The 18,296-nt window shown below is 41.2% G+C and overlaps 1 protein-coding gene across 1 annotated transcript in view; it reads left to right on the forward strand.

The window, feature by feature from the left end:
- The window catches only part of Tspan7 (tetraspanin 7), a 126,266-nt gene that overhangs the window by 93,699 nt on the left and 14,271 nt on the right, over positions 1–18,296 (forward strand). The window contains exons 2-5 of the mRNA XM_047537000.1: positions 9,381–9,569; positions 13,388–13,462; positions 15,870–15,965; positions 17,819–17,974. Of these exons, the coding sequence (XP_047392956.1) occupies positions 9,381–9,569; positions 13,388–13,462; positions 15,870–15,965; positions 17,819–17,974 (516 nt within the window). The remainder of the gene's footprint in view (positions 1–9,380; positions 9,570–13,387; positions 13,463–15,869; positions 15,966–17,818; positions 17,975–18,296) is intronic.

The raw sequence follows: 18,296 nt of genomic DNA on the forward strand, positions 1-18,296 counted from the left end.
ATGCATATGAACTGAATTTGTTTTGGTATTTGGAAGATGATAGTCCTATAGAGAACCTATGGAAAGAAAATGCTCCCTTTTGAAAATAATGGGACTCTAGGAGAGCCAAATCTGTTCAACAACATGATTACGAGCAACACGTGCTGTTCTGTTAAGATTAGCATTTAATTTCATATTTATGGTATAGTTGTTAGGATTAGTTTATCCAGGTTCATTCCCGTCCGATAACTCCTGAGGACACAGCCACTGTAAGGAGCTGAATCTGAAGAAGAGCTCATCACTAATTCATTCTGTATTTGTCAAGTTCCCACTATGGGCTCCAGAGGGACATTGTACTATAGGCAGATTGATTGGTTTTCAAATTAAAAACTTGGACTCATAATCAGACAAGCAGTGATTCTGCTTACATGGATACTAGGACAGAATATTTGAATGACATGTCTTGGAAAATCAGGCAGAGGATGTGGCTGAAGCTTTGGTGGATATAAAGGAGGTAAAGGACTGGATTTTCTTTCATAGGACTTTCGAGATCTTGATGTGTACACAATTAGCAGTACAGGACAGGGTAAACATGGTCAGCAGAAACCTTCAATATTAATGTAGTTTTAGCTCTTATTTATAAACTTATTCTGACATTTAAGAGTATCTTTTCTTAAAGTGGGATTTGTCCCATATTTTCATAGGTCTGGTCACCTGAGAAATGGAAGCAAGGGAAGCAGTCATTTCCCCACAGCTCTTCCTTCAGTCAGTGGTGGTTGGCCAGATGCCAGTGACACTAAGACTTAGTACTCCTGGCACTCATGTGGCCTCTCTGTGTGTTAAAGTGCACCAACAGATTTTTAGTACAAGTGAGATCAGCTTGGGGGTTTCATGAAGGAGGTGTGACAAAGAGGGAATCCCCCGAACGTTAAGCTTCTATCACTTTAGCCACTACAGCTGGTCCTGATTTCTAAGTACATAAATCTCCTGGTAAGTGGCTTTGCTGGCCCTAATTCCTAATAGGCATTCACCTATGTGATGTCTATTTATATATCTGGGTCATTTTGAAAGTAGAGGTGTGAGCTACATCTAGAAAATTTTAAGCTCTGGTTTGCTCATTCTTTCTTCCTTTGATGTGCTCTTGAACACCTGAAGTTGGAGGAAGACCCTCCCTATCACTGCAGATCTGAATTCTAAGTCCTGTCTTAAACATTTTCAAGGAAAACTCATTGGTGCTTATAAATAAAAGTAATGCCAAGGGGCTCAGAATATCCTACCTTTACCATTCTTCCCTGATGCTTCCAGCTAGACTCGCCGAGGCTAAGTACAGATCCCACTCACTGCAGGGCCTTGACAAACTCGTTTGGTATCCTAGTTAACAGTTGGCTTGATCTTAGCCCCTCTGAGGACCTTTGGGCATTTCAAAGAAATGGAAAGAACTCTAGAAGTAGAAGAGCCCCTGTAGATGTACTGGGGCCTGTTCTGTGAGTATAGATGACAAATTAAAGCACAAATATGCAACATGACTGGTACAAAGTAGTGGTTACAACTTCAGAGATAATTGGAAGAAGGAAACATTGTTTGCTGAACTTACAGCATGCCTAGGGCCATTTTCCATGAAATGATCATTTCCTTCACTACCTACGTGAAGAACCTATGAGGGACCCACAGTTATAGCTGGAATGTCTGTTTTCATAGTGTCCATCATAAGCCCTTTACAGTAATCTTCAAAGTCATCTGTGATCTGTTAGGCAATCTGCATGTCTAACACTGGTTATATGCCACTGATAAAATCCAAGTGTAACCAATTGCTCTAGGCTCATGACCTAGCTCCTGAAACTTGAAGTCTATGAATTGACTATAGGATGTACTATGTTTAAATTCAGAACATAATCTTGTGGGCCTTTCTGGGAGTGTAAGTAAAGAGAACCATGTCAGCTCATGAATGCCCTTCTCCCCACAGTCAATGAACTGTGCTGGTGTTTGGTTTCATGTAAGTCTTTAATGGAGCAAAAAAGAAGAAAGTGCCTTTCTTCTACATCTTCTTCCATTGATAGCCACCTCCATAGATTTATCTACTCTGTTCTGTGTCTTCTTTTTTTTTTTTTTTTGTGGTGCTGGGGATCGAACCCAGGGCCCTGTGCTTGTAAGGCAAGCACTTGACCAACTGAGCTATCTCCCCAGCCCTGTGTCTCTTCCTTCTAGTGATGGTTTTCTTCAAGCCTTAGCCCTTGACCTTCTCACTGACATCTGCTTTTGTTTCTTGAGATACATTGTTCCCTCAGCTGTCATTTATGGCTTCAGCTCTCACTTGCCACTTTGATACCCTCCTGAACTCCAGCCGCATATCTACAACTGCCTTCCAAACATGTTACCTATGTGGACTTTGGTCACCTCAAACCACATAGCAAACAGGGCCTATACCTATGCTCTCTGGATTTCCTGTGGGTTCTCAAATTCAATTTAAACAAATGAGCATTTAGGATCATCTCACTCCTCTCCCTCTTCAGCATCTATCCCTTTGTAAAGATACCATTCATCAGCCGGGCATAATGACTATAATCCCAGTGGCTCCGGAGGCTGAGACAGGAAGACCACAAGTTCAAAGTCAGTCTTAGCAAAAGTGAGGTGCTTAGCAACTCAGTGAGACCCTGTCTCTAAATAATATATACAATAGGGCTGGGGATGTGGCTCAGTGGTCGAGTGCCCCTGAGTTCAATCCCAGGTACCAAAAAAAAAAAAAAAATACCACTCATCTCTCAGCCATGTCACATGCACTGGCTTACACACACACACACACACACACACACACACACACAAACATGCAACTCACATATACAGACATGACCATGATGAAGCAAACAGGCTTATGTGGCCAAAATACTTGCCTACAAAGAAGTAGCTCAAAGCATATGTCTTATTTCTATTAAGATGACAGTCATCTTCATATAAAACGGGACACTTTGATTATGCTAGTAAGCTTATGAATTTTTAGATATCTGTGTAAAATTTCTTGAACCCTTGGGCATACTTCTTTTCCTCTCTTACCTCGGAGCCTTACATCACATTAGAAACCTGGGAGAATAGTGAGTTTCTAGTATAAAAACGAGCTGACTCTCCTACCCTCACTCCTGGTGGTTTGGCAGTCACAAGGAAAACCTAATTTGCCCAAAGGCATATCTACAAATTTCCTTATATATTTTCACATCCGCAAATTTATTGCAGAGTGTATAAACATGTCACTTAGCAGAATGTCAGAGCTGGGAGGAGGTACTAGAAATCAGGTTCTTCCACCTCCTGATCTTACTGAAGAGGAAACTAAGGCATAGAAAGCTTAGGTGATCTGTCCAAAGTCACATAGCTAGTGACAGAACTGTAAACCCTGGTCTTCTAGCCCCCAGCCCAGAGATCTACCATTTACCTACCTTTTAAATTTATTGAGTAACTTTCTGTTGCCCAGCTGGAGTGCTTTCCCAAGCCCAGTGAAAAATTACAATAAACTCTGGTTCTTAGTCCATTGTAGAACACTTAGTATACACACAAATAATTCACAATAAAAACAAGTTATAACTCGTTAAATTTCTTGAAGTTTAAAGAGAGTATCACAAGATTATAGAAGCTGCTGATTTCTTTGCCTTACTGGTTGCTTTCTCCATCTCCACAAAATTTGGTTCCCAACACTGTGAAGACTTGCTCCCCCACCTCACCCCCCAAACCCCTTAGCACACACACTCACATAAGAATTAGCTGAAAGAATTGTTTGCTGGTTACTTTTCTTAATCTAACATCTGAGCTGGGTGCCTTGGCTCATGCCTATAATCCCAGCAACTTGGGAGGTTGAGGTAGGAGGATCACAAGTTTGAGACCAGTCTCAGCAACTTAGCAAGGCCTTGTCTCAAAAAGAAAAGCATAAAAAGGGCTGGGGGTGTAATATGGTTCAGTGGTATAGCACCCATGAATTTAATACCCAGTACCAGTACCAAAACCAAAAAAATCCCAAAAAGTAAGGCATCTTTATTTTAACTATAGATGATGTGTATGGAGTTTCTATGTTGTGCATTTTTTCTGAGTTATAGAATTATCTGGAGTGAGGGAAGGATATTTGACAATACCTCTGGGTGTAGTCACCAAGAATGAATTAACCTGTAGACCTCTGGGATGATTGAATTGTGACTTTCACCCAAAATGCAATCTAACTGAGATTTTTCACCTACTGCCTCTTCTGGACATTTCTTTTGGTCAGATTTTAGATGTCATGCTTTCTATCCCATATGACTTCTCAGAAAGGTGTCTCTTCTAGGTATTTTATATCTCTCTGATTAATTTTTGACTTCCATTAAATTTTTCTTTAATTGTATGGTATGTTAAATATGAATTCATGCCATCATTAGAATGATGTGCATGTTAATTTAGAAGGTGGGATTCACAAACCAGGTATAGATATAGAGAGAAAGAATAGGAACTTTTTTCCCCTCTCAGAACCAAACCTGGCAAAACATGAGTGTAGCTGCAGCAATTTAATCAGAAGATCTGTGTTGCAGAAAAGGGAATGGGCATAAGCCAAAAGCCTATTGTAAGCTTTTGGATTGTAAGATGGCAGCTTGTCATCCTTGACTCTTCTTTGGGAATGAGGATGCTGCAAGGTCTGCAGAGATACTTCCTAGCATTAGCCAGGATGACCTAGTAGAAGGAAGGGGAATCACTGATATCTACTGACTGCTCCCCAAATATCAATTTTAGGATTAAAATGAACCCTGAAGTCTCTTACAGAGCCTTTCAGGAGCCCCTTAGCATATGGTTTTCTTTCAGTAACATCAAGATAATATATACTATTACACAAAAGTTTTTCTAGTTCTGATCTAGCTTTATGAATGCTACAATTATAGTTGTATTCAGCCTCATCACCAAGCCTAAATTAGTAGTAGCTAGTGGTACGCTGTTACCCATAAATTTTGAGCTGGGGTGTAAGCACATAGGAAATGAGATGCTGGGAATGAGCAAGTGTTGGAGAACCTCAACTAGGTGATTGCTGATGGAGTCTTGGGCCTGCCCTCCTGGCCTAGGGTTGATTTGGGAGCATGTGCAGTAGTGATGAGATCTCTGATCTCTTATCTGACTCCTCCTCAAACCACAGCATTGACTGCTTCCTAATCTCTTATGAGAAAGAAGCAAAACTGTACTGAGAAACATAACATGGGTTAGTGATTAATTTAGGAATTTGAGGGTGCTGAAGAGTTCCGATACAAACTTGCTTTGAAAGAGAGAGAGATCAAAAGAATCTGTCCCTTGCTTTTCACTTTGACTTTCTAGATTTTGAGAAGTGGCTCCCCTGTGGGAACTTGTACAGGTGTGTATATGGGTGAATGTGTGTTGAGAGGAACCAAAAAAAATATCATACAACTGACAATGATTTTTGTCTTTGACTTGTCTTTGTATATTTCCTATCCTTGGTAAGAAGTAATTTATAGTAGAAAGTGTGAGCATGTGCTAGTTTATTGTGTTTCATATGGCTCACTAGCTTTTGCTTATAGTTTATTTTCTTCAACCACTGGCAATTTCTTCTAACCCTCACCCCAAGTCCACCACCACTACCACTCAGTAAGGGCACATATCCATTTTCTTCTCTGTATGTTGAGTCCTTCCTTCTTTGTCTTTAGCATCATTATTTCCCCAGATTACTGTCCTGCTCAGTGAATCAGATTGACATTCTTGCATTTCTGAGAGGTTCTCACAGAGGTTCAGAGGGTACTGTGGGTGGAATGCTAACATGAAACTTTCCCCCCTTTTTAAAAATTTAATTATACATATATATATTTATATATATTGTAGATGGACACAATACCCTTTATCTTATTTATTTATTTATTTATTTATTTATTTATTTATTCATTCATTTATTTTTTTTTGGCGGTGCTGGGGATTGAACCCAGGGCCTTGTGCATGCAAGGCAAGCACTCTACCAGCTGAGCTATCTCCCCAGCCCCTTATTTATTTATTTTTATGTGGTATTGAGGATCAAACCCAGTGCACCCCCCCAGTGCCCCACACATGCCAGGCAAGTACTCTATGATGGAGCTACAACACCAGCCCCACTTTTCCCTATCTTAACGGCACACTTGACTGCTTTTTCATCCAGCAGACATGTACAGGGCAGTGTCTGTGTGAAAGGCACACAGACAGCTCTTGCCTTCAAAGAAATCTTGGTCCTGGATGTGCATAGGAAGGGGATAGGTCACAACAGGACCATGGCATACTACAGAATAAGTTTAAGGAGGCTGGAAGGAGTGGGTACAGTGTGGACCACAAGTTTAGGTTGTGAACAGGGAGTGACCAGAAGAATAGGAATTTTAGGTATGGCTATCATGAGCAAAAGTTGGGAACTACAGAGCACAACTCAGTTTTCTTGGAACTACATAGGTGCATACAGGACAGTAAGGGAGATAAGGCTGAAAAGGTGGGCTGTAGTGTATGTAGAAGGAGTTATTTATGTGGAATTTGGGCTTCCAAACACACACCTTCTCCATCAGGAGTGTTTGAGTATGATAACAGCAACACTGGCAAAGGCCTGTCCTCTGTGGGTTATTCTTAGATTTCTAGCACACAGGTGCTAGAAGGGGCTTATCTAACTTAGTCCCCACATTATTCAGAGGAGAATGAGTTCCTTTGAGAGTGGTTGACCTGCTCAAGAGTAGAATGTTGAGTTGTTTTTCTCCCTGGCAATATGGTGCCCACAGTGTTTTTTCTTTGCACCCACTGGCAAACATTAAGAGGCATGCTGAAGTCCACAAAAGGAGTCCTTTTCTAAATTAAAAATAAAATAAAATAAAAAATGGAATATTTGTATAGTTTACATTATATGTATATTTTTAAAAAAGGTATTGTAGGGTTTGTACTTTAAATGAAAACCAGCTCCATATACACTTCATAAACAGAACAATGATTGTACCAGGGCGAATTATATTTGAAAGAATCAAAGGCATGAAAATGGTCTTATATAACTGCCTTAAAATCTGGATTTGTGTAAACTTTGACATACTGCATATAAGATTTGTTATGGTGGCAACTGAGCTTTGTGAAATTTCAGTTAAAGAAATGTAAGATAATATCAGATAATACATTTTCATTGATGCAGTCCTATCCAATAACTGGTAGCAGTAGTACATAGTATACCTGTATATATCTGAAGTGTTATTAAATCTTTGGGAGTCAGAAGTCTCCAGATGAGACTGATTTTCATCCTAAATAGTAACTGCCTTAGCTGAATTTTTTCAATACAGATACATTGTGGTATTTACAGGTTTAGGCAGATAATGCTAAAGTGGAAAGTATAGGGAAACTTTCTCTTTGGTTCCACTTTATATTACCTAACAATATTTACCTAATGTAGAATTTTTTTAAGTATTTAGAATTGACTACAAAATATAGGTTCTAAGACTCAAAGATGGAAAATGTATTTCCATTCATGAATAATAAGCCCTGTGCCTGGACTGTGCTAGGCATTGAATAATAAGAAATAACTGCCCTTTTGTACATAGGCTTCATTGCATTCTTAATCACTTGAGAGTTGATTCTTAAATTTTGATTCCGGTTGGTAAAAAGCATATTTCTTTATTTTATTAGAGCATATTAATTATACAGACTAGTGGGTTTTCTTGTGGCATATTTATACATGCATATAACATAATTTGGTCAATTTCAATTCCGGATATATTTCCATCTGGAGGAGTATGACACAAGAGGCTGTTTAAGGAAGGTACTTTTTTTTAGCAACCACCAGGTGTCAGCAGAGGATTTGGAACTCTTGGCGAAGTCTGTGATCTTGGTTTTCTTAATTCACCAAGGCCATCCCCATTGGCAGTCAACTCCCACTGGGCTACTGTCTCCCAAATATTAGTGTCAGTTACTCCTCAATACTACATTATAATTGTTCACCTTTTCCTAATAAAACTAGCACTCGTTCTCCAATCTCTTTTTTCTGATGTAAAACTCTTAATGCTGTCATTCACAGTGGTGATTCTACAAAGTAGAGAGACTATTGGGGTGGAAGGTATCAGGGACTATCATGAATCTTTTGTTGTTTTGCTGACCTTTCACCCCAAATAGATAAAGCTCACCCTTGTCCAAAGTGGGGAAAGGTACACAGTACATTCTTTTTCTCATACAAAGAAACAAACTGATAGTAGAGATTGATAGTTCCAAACAAAAGAATGTATTTTCAGAGTGTAAAGGAGAGAGGCATTTTCACTGGCCTGGTAATTTGGCTCATGGTGTAGAATGTATTTGGTGGCATTCATTCACAGATGTGGAAGAACAGCATGTTGAGTGACAGAGGAAACCTTGGCAAGGTGTAGATTTGTATCATATTGGTTTTCTCATCTTCTCTTCACTTTAGTGGGCTAGGCAGGTATCTGAGGCATTTGATAGGAGACATTGGACTGTAGGGTGGGGCAAAGCTGAGGAAGTTCATCCTTGGATGCTTGAGTTTCTTTCAGGCCTCACACAGTGTCAGAAGTGGTAGCAATTAGAAGACCATCCATTTTAATGTGTTGCCAAAATATCAGTAAATTGAAGGAGACATTTCATTGTGGGAAGATGGGTACATAGATAGATAGGTAGAGGCCCAAAGCAACCTCTGACTTCAGCAGCCCAGATGCTGGGGCCTGTGACCTGCAGGGAATGGAGACTCAAGCAGAGCATGAAGCCCTGAGTGTAGATGCAAAATTCTAGAATTTAGACATGCTGTGGGGGTTTCCTTTGGACTGATCAGTGAGATTGGACAAATCTCATTACAGCTAATTCCAGAAATTATTCAGATTCTTCTGTTGTTTTATGTTGAATACGGTATTGTAAATAAGGCAGCACATTAATAAGGATTAAAACATATTTGAAATATTTTATTTTTGTAGAACTCTTCGTGATACTGGTCAAAGAGAATCACCTTGTTCTTAAAACATCATGCAGGATGTCCTTACAATGTATGATATACACTTCAACCCCCCACTCCCACCGCCCCCCTCAGAAAAACCATATGATATACACACATGCCTTTGAAGAGGCAGCTGACATTCTTCCTGGAATTATACCTAGCTCAGAGTCAGGCAGCAGCTGGGGAAAAGCTCTCAGATCTTATGATATACTTTTTAAGCAACTGTTAAATAAAAGTTCCTTATTGTTGGCTTGAATTCCGATTAGCACAGTAACTGCATATGAGGCTGTATGTGGAGCAGATCTAATTGTACAAAATCAAAGCGTCTTTACCCTGTGATGGTTTTAGTTAATGGTCTCTGACACTTCCTTTTGCCCAAGGAATCCTACAGCATCCACCATCTTGCTCATGGAAACTTGAGTCTTCAAATTGAGCCACCTTGCTCAATAATTTCTCTCTTCTTTCCCCTTTTTAGATCACTGGGGTGATCCTGTTGGCTGTTGGAGTCTGGGGAAAACTTACTCTGGGCACCTATATCTCCCTTATTGCTGAGAACTCCACAAATGCTCCCTATGTTCTCATTGGAACTGGCACCACTATTGTCGTTTTTGGCCTGTTTGGATGCTTTGCTACATGCCGTGGTAGCCCATGGATGCTGAAGCTGGTGAGTATGTTGCAGTAAAAGACTACCTTCTCAAGTATACTTTTTTGTAAAAATACAAATCACGTGGGCTTGGTTGGTAGAGCGTTTGCCTTGTAAGCACAAGGTCCTGGGTTCAAATCCCCAGCACCTCAAAAAAAAAAAATACAAATCACGTGATGGTTGATAATGAGAAAGCAGTGGCCAGTGATACCAGTAGGCTGTTGATGTCCTCCTGCCAAGATGTCCTGTTCCAGTTTTGAACTCTCTTAGAAATCTCCTCAAGCATATGATGCCCACCTTTGGGTGGGCAAGGCATCATCCAGAACATAAGCAGACTGTCATGTCCAAGTTCTCATCAGAGAAATATTTCCTGCCTCCTTGACCTTGGCCATACTTGAGTGTGGGTGCATGTTTTTCTTTCATCATGCACTCCCTGCCTCCGTGCTGTTGGAGCTAAGCCAGAGGGCTGATGAAGTGGCAAGTGTGGTCTACCAGGACCCATACTTGGCTTCCTGTACTCTAATAGGATAGATGAAGCAGTGCTGAATCCCAGCGGGTAAAGGAAGACTATTGAAAGTGATTTTTAACTTTCTGGAAGACCAGCTGTCTAATTTCCTGCTCACTATGCGTTTCATTGATGAAAGTTAATGTTGAAGAATTTTGTAAATAAAAGTTAACAAGGACCACTTCTCAGAAGGAACTTTTGTTTAAAAAGAGTTATTTCAAACCACATGCAGTGGCACACCCCTGTAATTCCAGCAACTCAGGAGGCTGAGGCAGGAGGATAGCAAATTTGAAGCCAGCTTGGACAACTTAGCAAGGTCCTCAGCAACTTAGCAAGACCCTGTCTCAAAATAAAAAATAAAAATGACTAGGGATACAACTTAGTGGTAAAGCGTCCCTGGATTCACTCCCCAGTCACTTCATGTCATGAAAGTGGGTAAGCAGAGATTCCACTAGGATCATGTTGCCTATCTTTGTTTATCCTGAAGTTGTGATAATATTTAATGCCACCTAGTGATACTTGTGGGTGTGAAGGTGGTCCACTCCAAAGGAATCACCTTCCCAACTGGCAACAAAGAATTAATCATTTTGTTGGCGACCTCATAGAAGTGGTGCATGACTTGGTCATTTTCTGTCCTACAGACCATGCAGGAAGCATGATATTTTAGCTACCACCAATTCTTTCAGGTTGGTGGGAAAACCATAATGAAGCCGTATGGGGATATATGCTACTGTCACCTGACACTCTATCCTTGCTTCCTGAGTCTAGCTTCTAGTACTTCTCATAAGCATTAGTTTCTTTTGGTCTAGTGCAATGGCCCTCAACTCTGGGTGCATGTTTAAATCACCTGGCCAGCCTTTCAAAGACACCTTTGTCAGAGTTCCCTCTCTAGTCAGTTAAACTGGGACCCCTGGTGGTGAGGCTGTAGCATCACATTTTCTAAAATCTCATCCGGTGATTCCACTTTGGAGCCAGTATTGAGAACCTTGGTAATGAATAGCAAGGGAAGAATTTAGAGGCATAGAAAAGAAAGATACTGCTGGGCCCAGTGGCGTGTGCCTGTAATCAGAGCAGCTCAGGAGGCTGAGGCAGGAGGATCATGAGTTCAAAGCCAGCCTCAGCAACAGCAAGGCCCTAAGCAACTCAGTGAGACCCAGTCTCTAAATAAAATACAAAATAGGACTGGGGATGTGACTCAGTGGTAAAGTGCCCCTGAGTTCAATCCCCAGTACCAAAAAAAAAAAAGAAGAAAGAAAGAAAAAGAAAAGAAAGATACTCGAAAACTGTCTTCACAAACAAGAAGGGAGGAGATCTGGTGATGATACCTAAAGACTTAAGCCAGTTAATGAGTCTTTATTTGCAGGAATGTAACATTTTTAGGCCATTGTCCCCAACTATCAAAGAACATTGGAGTAAATCATGAAGGTTTCTTCCAGCCCAAATATTGTGACTTAAGATTTACTCCTAGGAGGGCTTCTGATCAAAGAGACAAATGTACTTTCTCCCAGTTGCCTCCTTGACACCTACTGTTCCACATTACTTTCTGGTGGATTCTGGGCTTGGTGAGGGACTCTCCCCAATTAGAAGCAATGCATGCTTCTAATTGCCTTTTGTATGAAGTTGAGAGAAGTTGCATGCATGGGACATAATAACTACATGTTTAATATTTTAACGACTGTGCTGTGTTTATGGAGAATTTTGTTGATATTTAGAAAGAAATTGGCATTTTAAGCCAGTATTTCCTTTTTAAATGTATGTGCCAGTAACTGAGAAAAATAATTTATGATTCTGTGCATATATATTTTTTACAAGACATGCACACTTTAAAGGTAAGTAATATGGCCACGTGCAGTCCGTCCAAATTTCATGGCATCATTTCAGGCCACTGCAAACATTCAGAACTGTCGTATTTCATTTTGAGATGAGAAGAAGCAGATTGTAAGACATATGCCTTGTTGGTAAGGAATCAATCCTTCTTTTTATCTGCTTTTCAAAGTCAAAAAATAGAAACCCTTAATATCTCTGAACTCAAGTACCCACACTTGCAAACACACATGCGTGCGTGCGCACGCGCGCACACACACACACACACACACACACTCAGGAAGCACAGGCAGCATGAGATGAGAAGCACTAAGGGTTTTAGATGCCTACAAACATTGTTAGTAGTGCAACAGATTTGCTTTTTAAAAGGCTATAAGCCCCATGCGGTGCTCTGACCAGAGAAGTGAGCAGCCCAATGGGGAGCTGCTGAGAGTTCTGTGCTCAGGGGTGTCCAGCTTACTGAAGAGGTACATCCTTCTGTGCACATTCTGGTCTGTAGGTCCAGATGGGAGGGGTACAGTTCAAAATGAAGTGATTTTGTAGCCATTTCATATGAGATGTGACCAAGGAAAGTGGAGGAGTTTGCCCAAATGAAGAGAAGCAGCAGGTTTGCATCCTGGCTGTGCTCACACACATGAAGGGCTAGTGGAAGTCAGAGAGGTTGGTTCCTGTATCTCCTAAAAGCAGAACCAACACCAACAAGTGGAAGTTAGAAGTAGGTAGATTTGCAACCAAGGTAAAGGAAGTCTTTCCAACAGTTGTAACAGATCCAAAACAGAACAGGCTGCAGAGAGTGGGCTTACAGGTGCTAGATGATCATCATGAGGAAGGTGGTAAGAAAGACTCACAGGGAGGGGAGAACTTTTCAGGACCCCCAGAGCAGATTTTTTTTCTAGTTCAAAGATTCCAGTATTAAAAAAAATAGTGGATACCTTAATTTTAATTGGTCCTTCTCAATTTTTCCTGGTTGAACTGAGCCGACAGGCACAATGCTAGTCTCTAATGGTCTTCCTGGGTTCCCCAAATTGCTAATGCATATTAAACAGACACATTCTTATGTTGAGGCTCATGTGGGTAAATCTGGAGAAGTTTTGGATTTAGTGGTACTGGGGATTGAACCCAGGGGTTCTTTCCCACTGAGCTACCTTCCCAGCCCCCCTTTTTGCGTGGCACTGGGTTTGAACCAACAGGGCCTCACACATGCTAAGCAAGAACTCTACCACTGAGTTATATCCCCAGACCAGTCCATAGTCCTTTTATTTTTTATTTTGAGACCAGGTCTCTAAGTTGCCCAGGCTGGTTTTGAACTTGTGATCCTCCTGCCTCAGCCTCCTGGGATTATAGTTATGTGCCGCTGTTCCAAGCTGGATAAGAATATGTTAAAATGTTTTCTAAACTTTGTCTAAAATGATAACTTGTCTACATCCCCATGGCAGGAAGTAACCTGCCCTGAGAAAGCCCTCTTCTCACTCCTGACATCTGATTTTGTCCTTGTCCACTTGATTTTCAGTATGCCATGTTCCTGTCTCTGGTGTTCCTAGCTGAGCTCGTTGCTGGCATTTCAGGGTTTGTGTTTCGTCATGAGGTAAGTACACACAAGGTAGAGAACTCAGTTAGGGGCCTTTGGGAGGGGCATTTTTGAGACTGCTTGAAGTGCATAAAGGGTGCATATAGGCTAGCTGTGTTTCTCCAGTGGTATTGCCATTTTCCAAATGTCATATAATATGGCTATGAAATTCCAAGTGCAGGAATTTCACCAAATTCAAAACCCTCATTGTGGATCCTGTTTCTGTATGTAGCTCTTACATAAAATAATTCTCCACTCTCTTTTAAAGTAGTCACCTTCAATACAGATTAAATATTCCTTTAAAAATAGATGCTTTACAGGGCACATGTGTGTATCTGTGTATCAAGATTCCTGAGACTGTAGAGGGAAGCCAAAGTAATTGTCTTGCTGCCTTGGAAATCCATTATTGTACCCCAAAAAGCCAGAAGGAGTTAGGCATGTACTAGAAAGAGGAAAATATAACACAATATAGTTTGAAAACCCACCAAGGTAGAGTGTTGCCATGACCCTTGAGTCTGACATCATCTGGCCCCACGTCCTGCATTTGGGCTTGGTCAAGTTAAGTCCCATGGAAGCCTGCTTGGGTGCTTTCTGCCCCTTTCCCTGTTACCTTGGTTTTTATTCCCCTGTATTGGAGGCAGTATCCTAGATGCCAGAACATTCACATGGGATTGCACATGGGTGATGCATCTAGAATTAGACCTGCTATGTTAGTCAACTTTCTGACACTGTGACAAAATACCTAAGATAAACAGCTTAAAGTAGAAAGATTTATTTTGGCTTATGGTTTCAGTCAATGGCCACTTGGTGCTATTGCTCTAGTACATCATGGTGGGTGGGAGCATCTGGGAGAAAAGATTGCTCACCTCATGGTGCCCAGGAAGCAAAAACGAGAGGAGTCAGGGTCCCAGTATCCCCTTCAAGGGCACATCCCCAGTGACCTAACTTTGTATAAATAATCCCCACCTCCCAACAGCACCATGAGCTGAGGACCAAGCCTGTAGCATATGGACTGTTAGGGAACATTGAAGATTCAAACTATAGCAATACTCATTCTTAGTCTCAGGTGACATGAAAACGGATGAAGTCATGACCTTAGTAGCTCTCATAGGTGCCCCAAGTGCATGTGTGAACCCCAGGAACAGCCTGGCTCACTCCTCTCTGAGCCCTTGCCTACCTTCCTCTGGGATACTGTCATGACTGTGTCCCACATAGGGGTTTTCTCTTAATGGGTTCCATTCTCTATGACCTGGAAATCCTTTTCTCCCTCACCTCTTTTCATCTGAAACACTTTGGGGTACAATAGGCAGGGTCGCAGTGCCACTCTTTGACCACCAGTTCTGGTCTTGAGTCTGGCTAAGCAGTCAAACTCGCATGGTGAAAATAGGTCACATTTAATGCCATTTACTAAGAAGGATGCTCAGTTTTCCCATAGGGCAACAGCAGGCTTGTTCCATCAGCATGAATCCTCAGAATGGTCCAGGGCCTACTCTGGGTGCAGCTCCCTGGTCCAGCAGACAGTTCATTGAACTGAGACAACACAGTTGGGTGTGGTCACCACCTTGGCTTAGATAGTCCATATAACTAATATCTCTTTTCTTCCTTCAACTGTCCCATTGGACATAGCTGCTAGTATTTAGCAAGGAATATGCCAAGTGAAGAAAGTTGCCAGATTTAGCCTTAAACTTCCCACCAGGTAATAATAATATGGTCATTTGCTGTCCAGAGGCATTTCACTAATCAGGCGTCAGTTTAACATAAATCAAGTTACCTGTTAACATACCCAACACTCTATCTTCATCAGGTTCCCAGGAAAACAGCTTGAAAATTTTCCTAAGGCCAAATGTATTCACAGAAAAGAAGAAAAGTTTTGTTAACTCCCTAATAACAGGAAAAGTTCTTGTTCTTTAGGCTTCTTTTATTTTGGCCTCAGTAAAGACAGGTAAATAAAAGTTGGTTTTGTCCCTCTCCTGTATGGTATGCTAGAATCAGTTTTTGGACAAAACATGAGTATTCCTGTCACCCCAATGGTCTGTTCTTTACCCTTGCTTCTGCACAAGAGCAGAGAAAGTTACAGAAAGATGGGCATTTTTCAGTGCAAAGAAAGTAACTAGAAAACTCATGCCTAACATTTGGCAGCTCACAATCCCAGCCCTTTCAGAAACTTGACTAAACACTTCACTTGAACAGGCCAGTCTTCCTCTAGTTTGGGGGTGAGGGCAACACTTTAAAAAAAAATCCTGAACTAATAAATTCCTTGGTGAACTTTCTGAGCTCTTTTGTCTCAGAAAACAGGGCATTCCCTCCCTGACCTACATTTATTCAGACACTGTCAGAAGAGGCTACAGTGGGTTGAGATTGGTATGAATCTGAGTCAATTTGGGTTGCAGTGGATTGAAACCATATTCCCCCTTGTCTTCCACAGATCAAGGACACCTTCCTGAGGACTTACACCGATGCCATGCAGAACTACAATGGCAATGATGAGAGGAGCCGGGCCGTGGACCACGTGCAGCGCAGTGTAAGTTCCAGGGAAGGAGATTGGGATGGGACCTGCTCACATGGTCCGGGCCTAGTTTTGTAGGCAGATAGGTTGAGCTAGCACCTTTTGCTCTGAATTTCCATTCTTCAGCTCTTGGTCAAGTACCATTTTCAAGAGTTGACATCGCTACATGCCCAGGCTCCAGTTCTCCAGGTAATTGATGTCAAAGAATACCACTCCCTTGAGTGTGCTGTGTAAGAATTATAAGCATTCTGATGACAGCTCATTCGTGTTTCAAATCTGAATCCTGGGAAAGGACTTAGGCAATGAGTAGATGACAACCTGTCTTTAAGTTGGTTTCCAAAGGCTGGCTCTCCGGAATCCGTGTCTTTAGGACAGAGAGCTTGGATGAGCTGCATCCACCATCTAGGGCAGTGTAGTTGTTTCTCCAAGAAACTGAAGATCTCTCAGGTGTGGGAATGGCCTGGGCTGCCTGGTGCTCTACAGAGAATAGGCGGGAAATAAATACAAGGGAGTTTTCTTGCCTAGGGGCCATAAGGGTGGCAAGTGCTAGAGTCCAAGTCTGATTGCCCATCAGGATTACCTGGGAAGGTTTTGGCTTTGAGTTTTCTTGTTCTGTTTTTTTTAATATTACAGAAATAGTATTGAAAATTATTTTGATATTTTTATGTTTTATTAGTGCACTTACAATTATACACAATATTAGTGTTCATACATACACACAACATAATTTTCTGTATTTAATTTTCTAGTACTTCCCCTTCTTGACCCCCTTCTTTTACTCTACTAGTCTCCCTTCTATTTATTTATTTTTAATTGATGCATTATAATTATACATAAAAGGATTCATTGTGCTGTGTTCCTACATGCACATAGCATATTTTGGTCACTTTCATTCCCTAGTACCTCCCCTTTTCTTCCCTTCTTCCCTCCCCCTTGATTCTCTTCCTGTACTCTACTATTCTTCTAACTTTGTTGGATCCTCTATATTTCCATTTCCTTTTCTCTCTGAAGTTTCCACATATGAGAGAAAACATTCAACCCTTGATTTTCTGAATCTGATTTATTTCACTTAGTGTGATGTATTCCAGTTCCATCCATATACCAAAATTTCAAACTTATAAGTTGAAAGAATAGTGCAATGAACCATATATCCTTTGCCAAAATTCACCAATTAGATATATTTTTGTCCCGTTTGTTTTAATATTTTCTACATGAGAGATTGGAAGACCTTTTCTGTGAAGGTTTATTTTAGGTTATGAGGGGCTTGTACTCTGTCACAACTACTCTGCTGCTGTAGCACAAAAGCAGTCCCAGATAATGTATAACAAATAGGCATGGTTGTGTCTCAATAAAACTTTATTCACAAAACAGGCAGCTGATGGGCTGTGGATTGCCACAACCAGCCCTCTCTCTTCCTCCATGTGCATCTTCTTTCTCCCTAAACCATTTATTTACTTCTTAGTGTAGATACAGTGGAGTGCTTTTAAAAACCATTATTTGCCTCAGCTTCCCCATCAACAATCCTAGTGTAGTTGGTAGGTACATCTCTATCTTTAATGGCACGCAACTGTCACAGGTGATTGTGTTACTTAACCAGGGCAGAGAAGCATGGCTTTGCTTTGTGGAGTTGGTAAGAAAGCCAGTTGACATATAAGCTAGATTTACTACCTTCCCTGAGTTTGAATGGACACTGAAGTGAGGATGATTATTGGTGGAATTTTAGTTCATTTTTGCTCACCAAAGCTGTGCGTGTTGTCTTAGGAACTTGGCCCATGTTTCTCTGACAAGATGCAGGCCAGTGAGTGAGTGAGGAGACACAGTGTTTTTGATCTACCACTCCTTAATTCTTTTCCTTTCTCTATTAATAGCTGAGCTGCTGTGGTGTGCAGAACTACACCAACTGGAGCACCAGCCCCTACTTTCTGGAGCATGGCATCCCCCCCAGTTGCTGCATGAATGAAACCGACTGTAATCCCCAGGATCTACATAATCTGACTGTGGCCGCCACCAAAGTTAACCAGAAGGTACCTGCTTCCTCCCAGCCCTAACAGAACTAGTTGTGAATATTTGTTTTTAATTTTTCACTTTTGAGGCAGGGTCTCACTAAGTTGCTGATACTGGCCTCGAACCTGTGATCCTTCTGCCTCAGCCTCCTGAGTAGCTAGAGTTAGAGGAATGTGCCACCATACCTGGTGGTTGTGAGTATCTGGGAGGGCTTTGTTGTTTCTGTAAAATTTTGACACATAGGTTCTAAAGGATAGTCCAGGAGGCTGTCAAGAGTCTTTCTTTGTGGTCTTTGATGGTCTGGGAGAAGCACTTGAGGCTGCTCACTTCTAAAAGAGAAAA

The sequence above is a fragment of the Sciurus carolinensis genome, chromosome X (assembly GCF_902686445.1).
Source record: "Sciurus carolinensis chromosome X, mSciCar1.2, whole genome shotgun sequence".
Taxonomy (NCBI): Eukaryota; Metazoa; Chordata; class Mammalia; order Rodentia; family Sciuridae; genus Sciurus; species Sciurus carolinensis.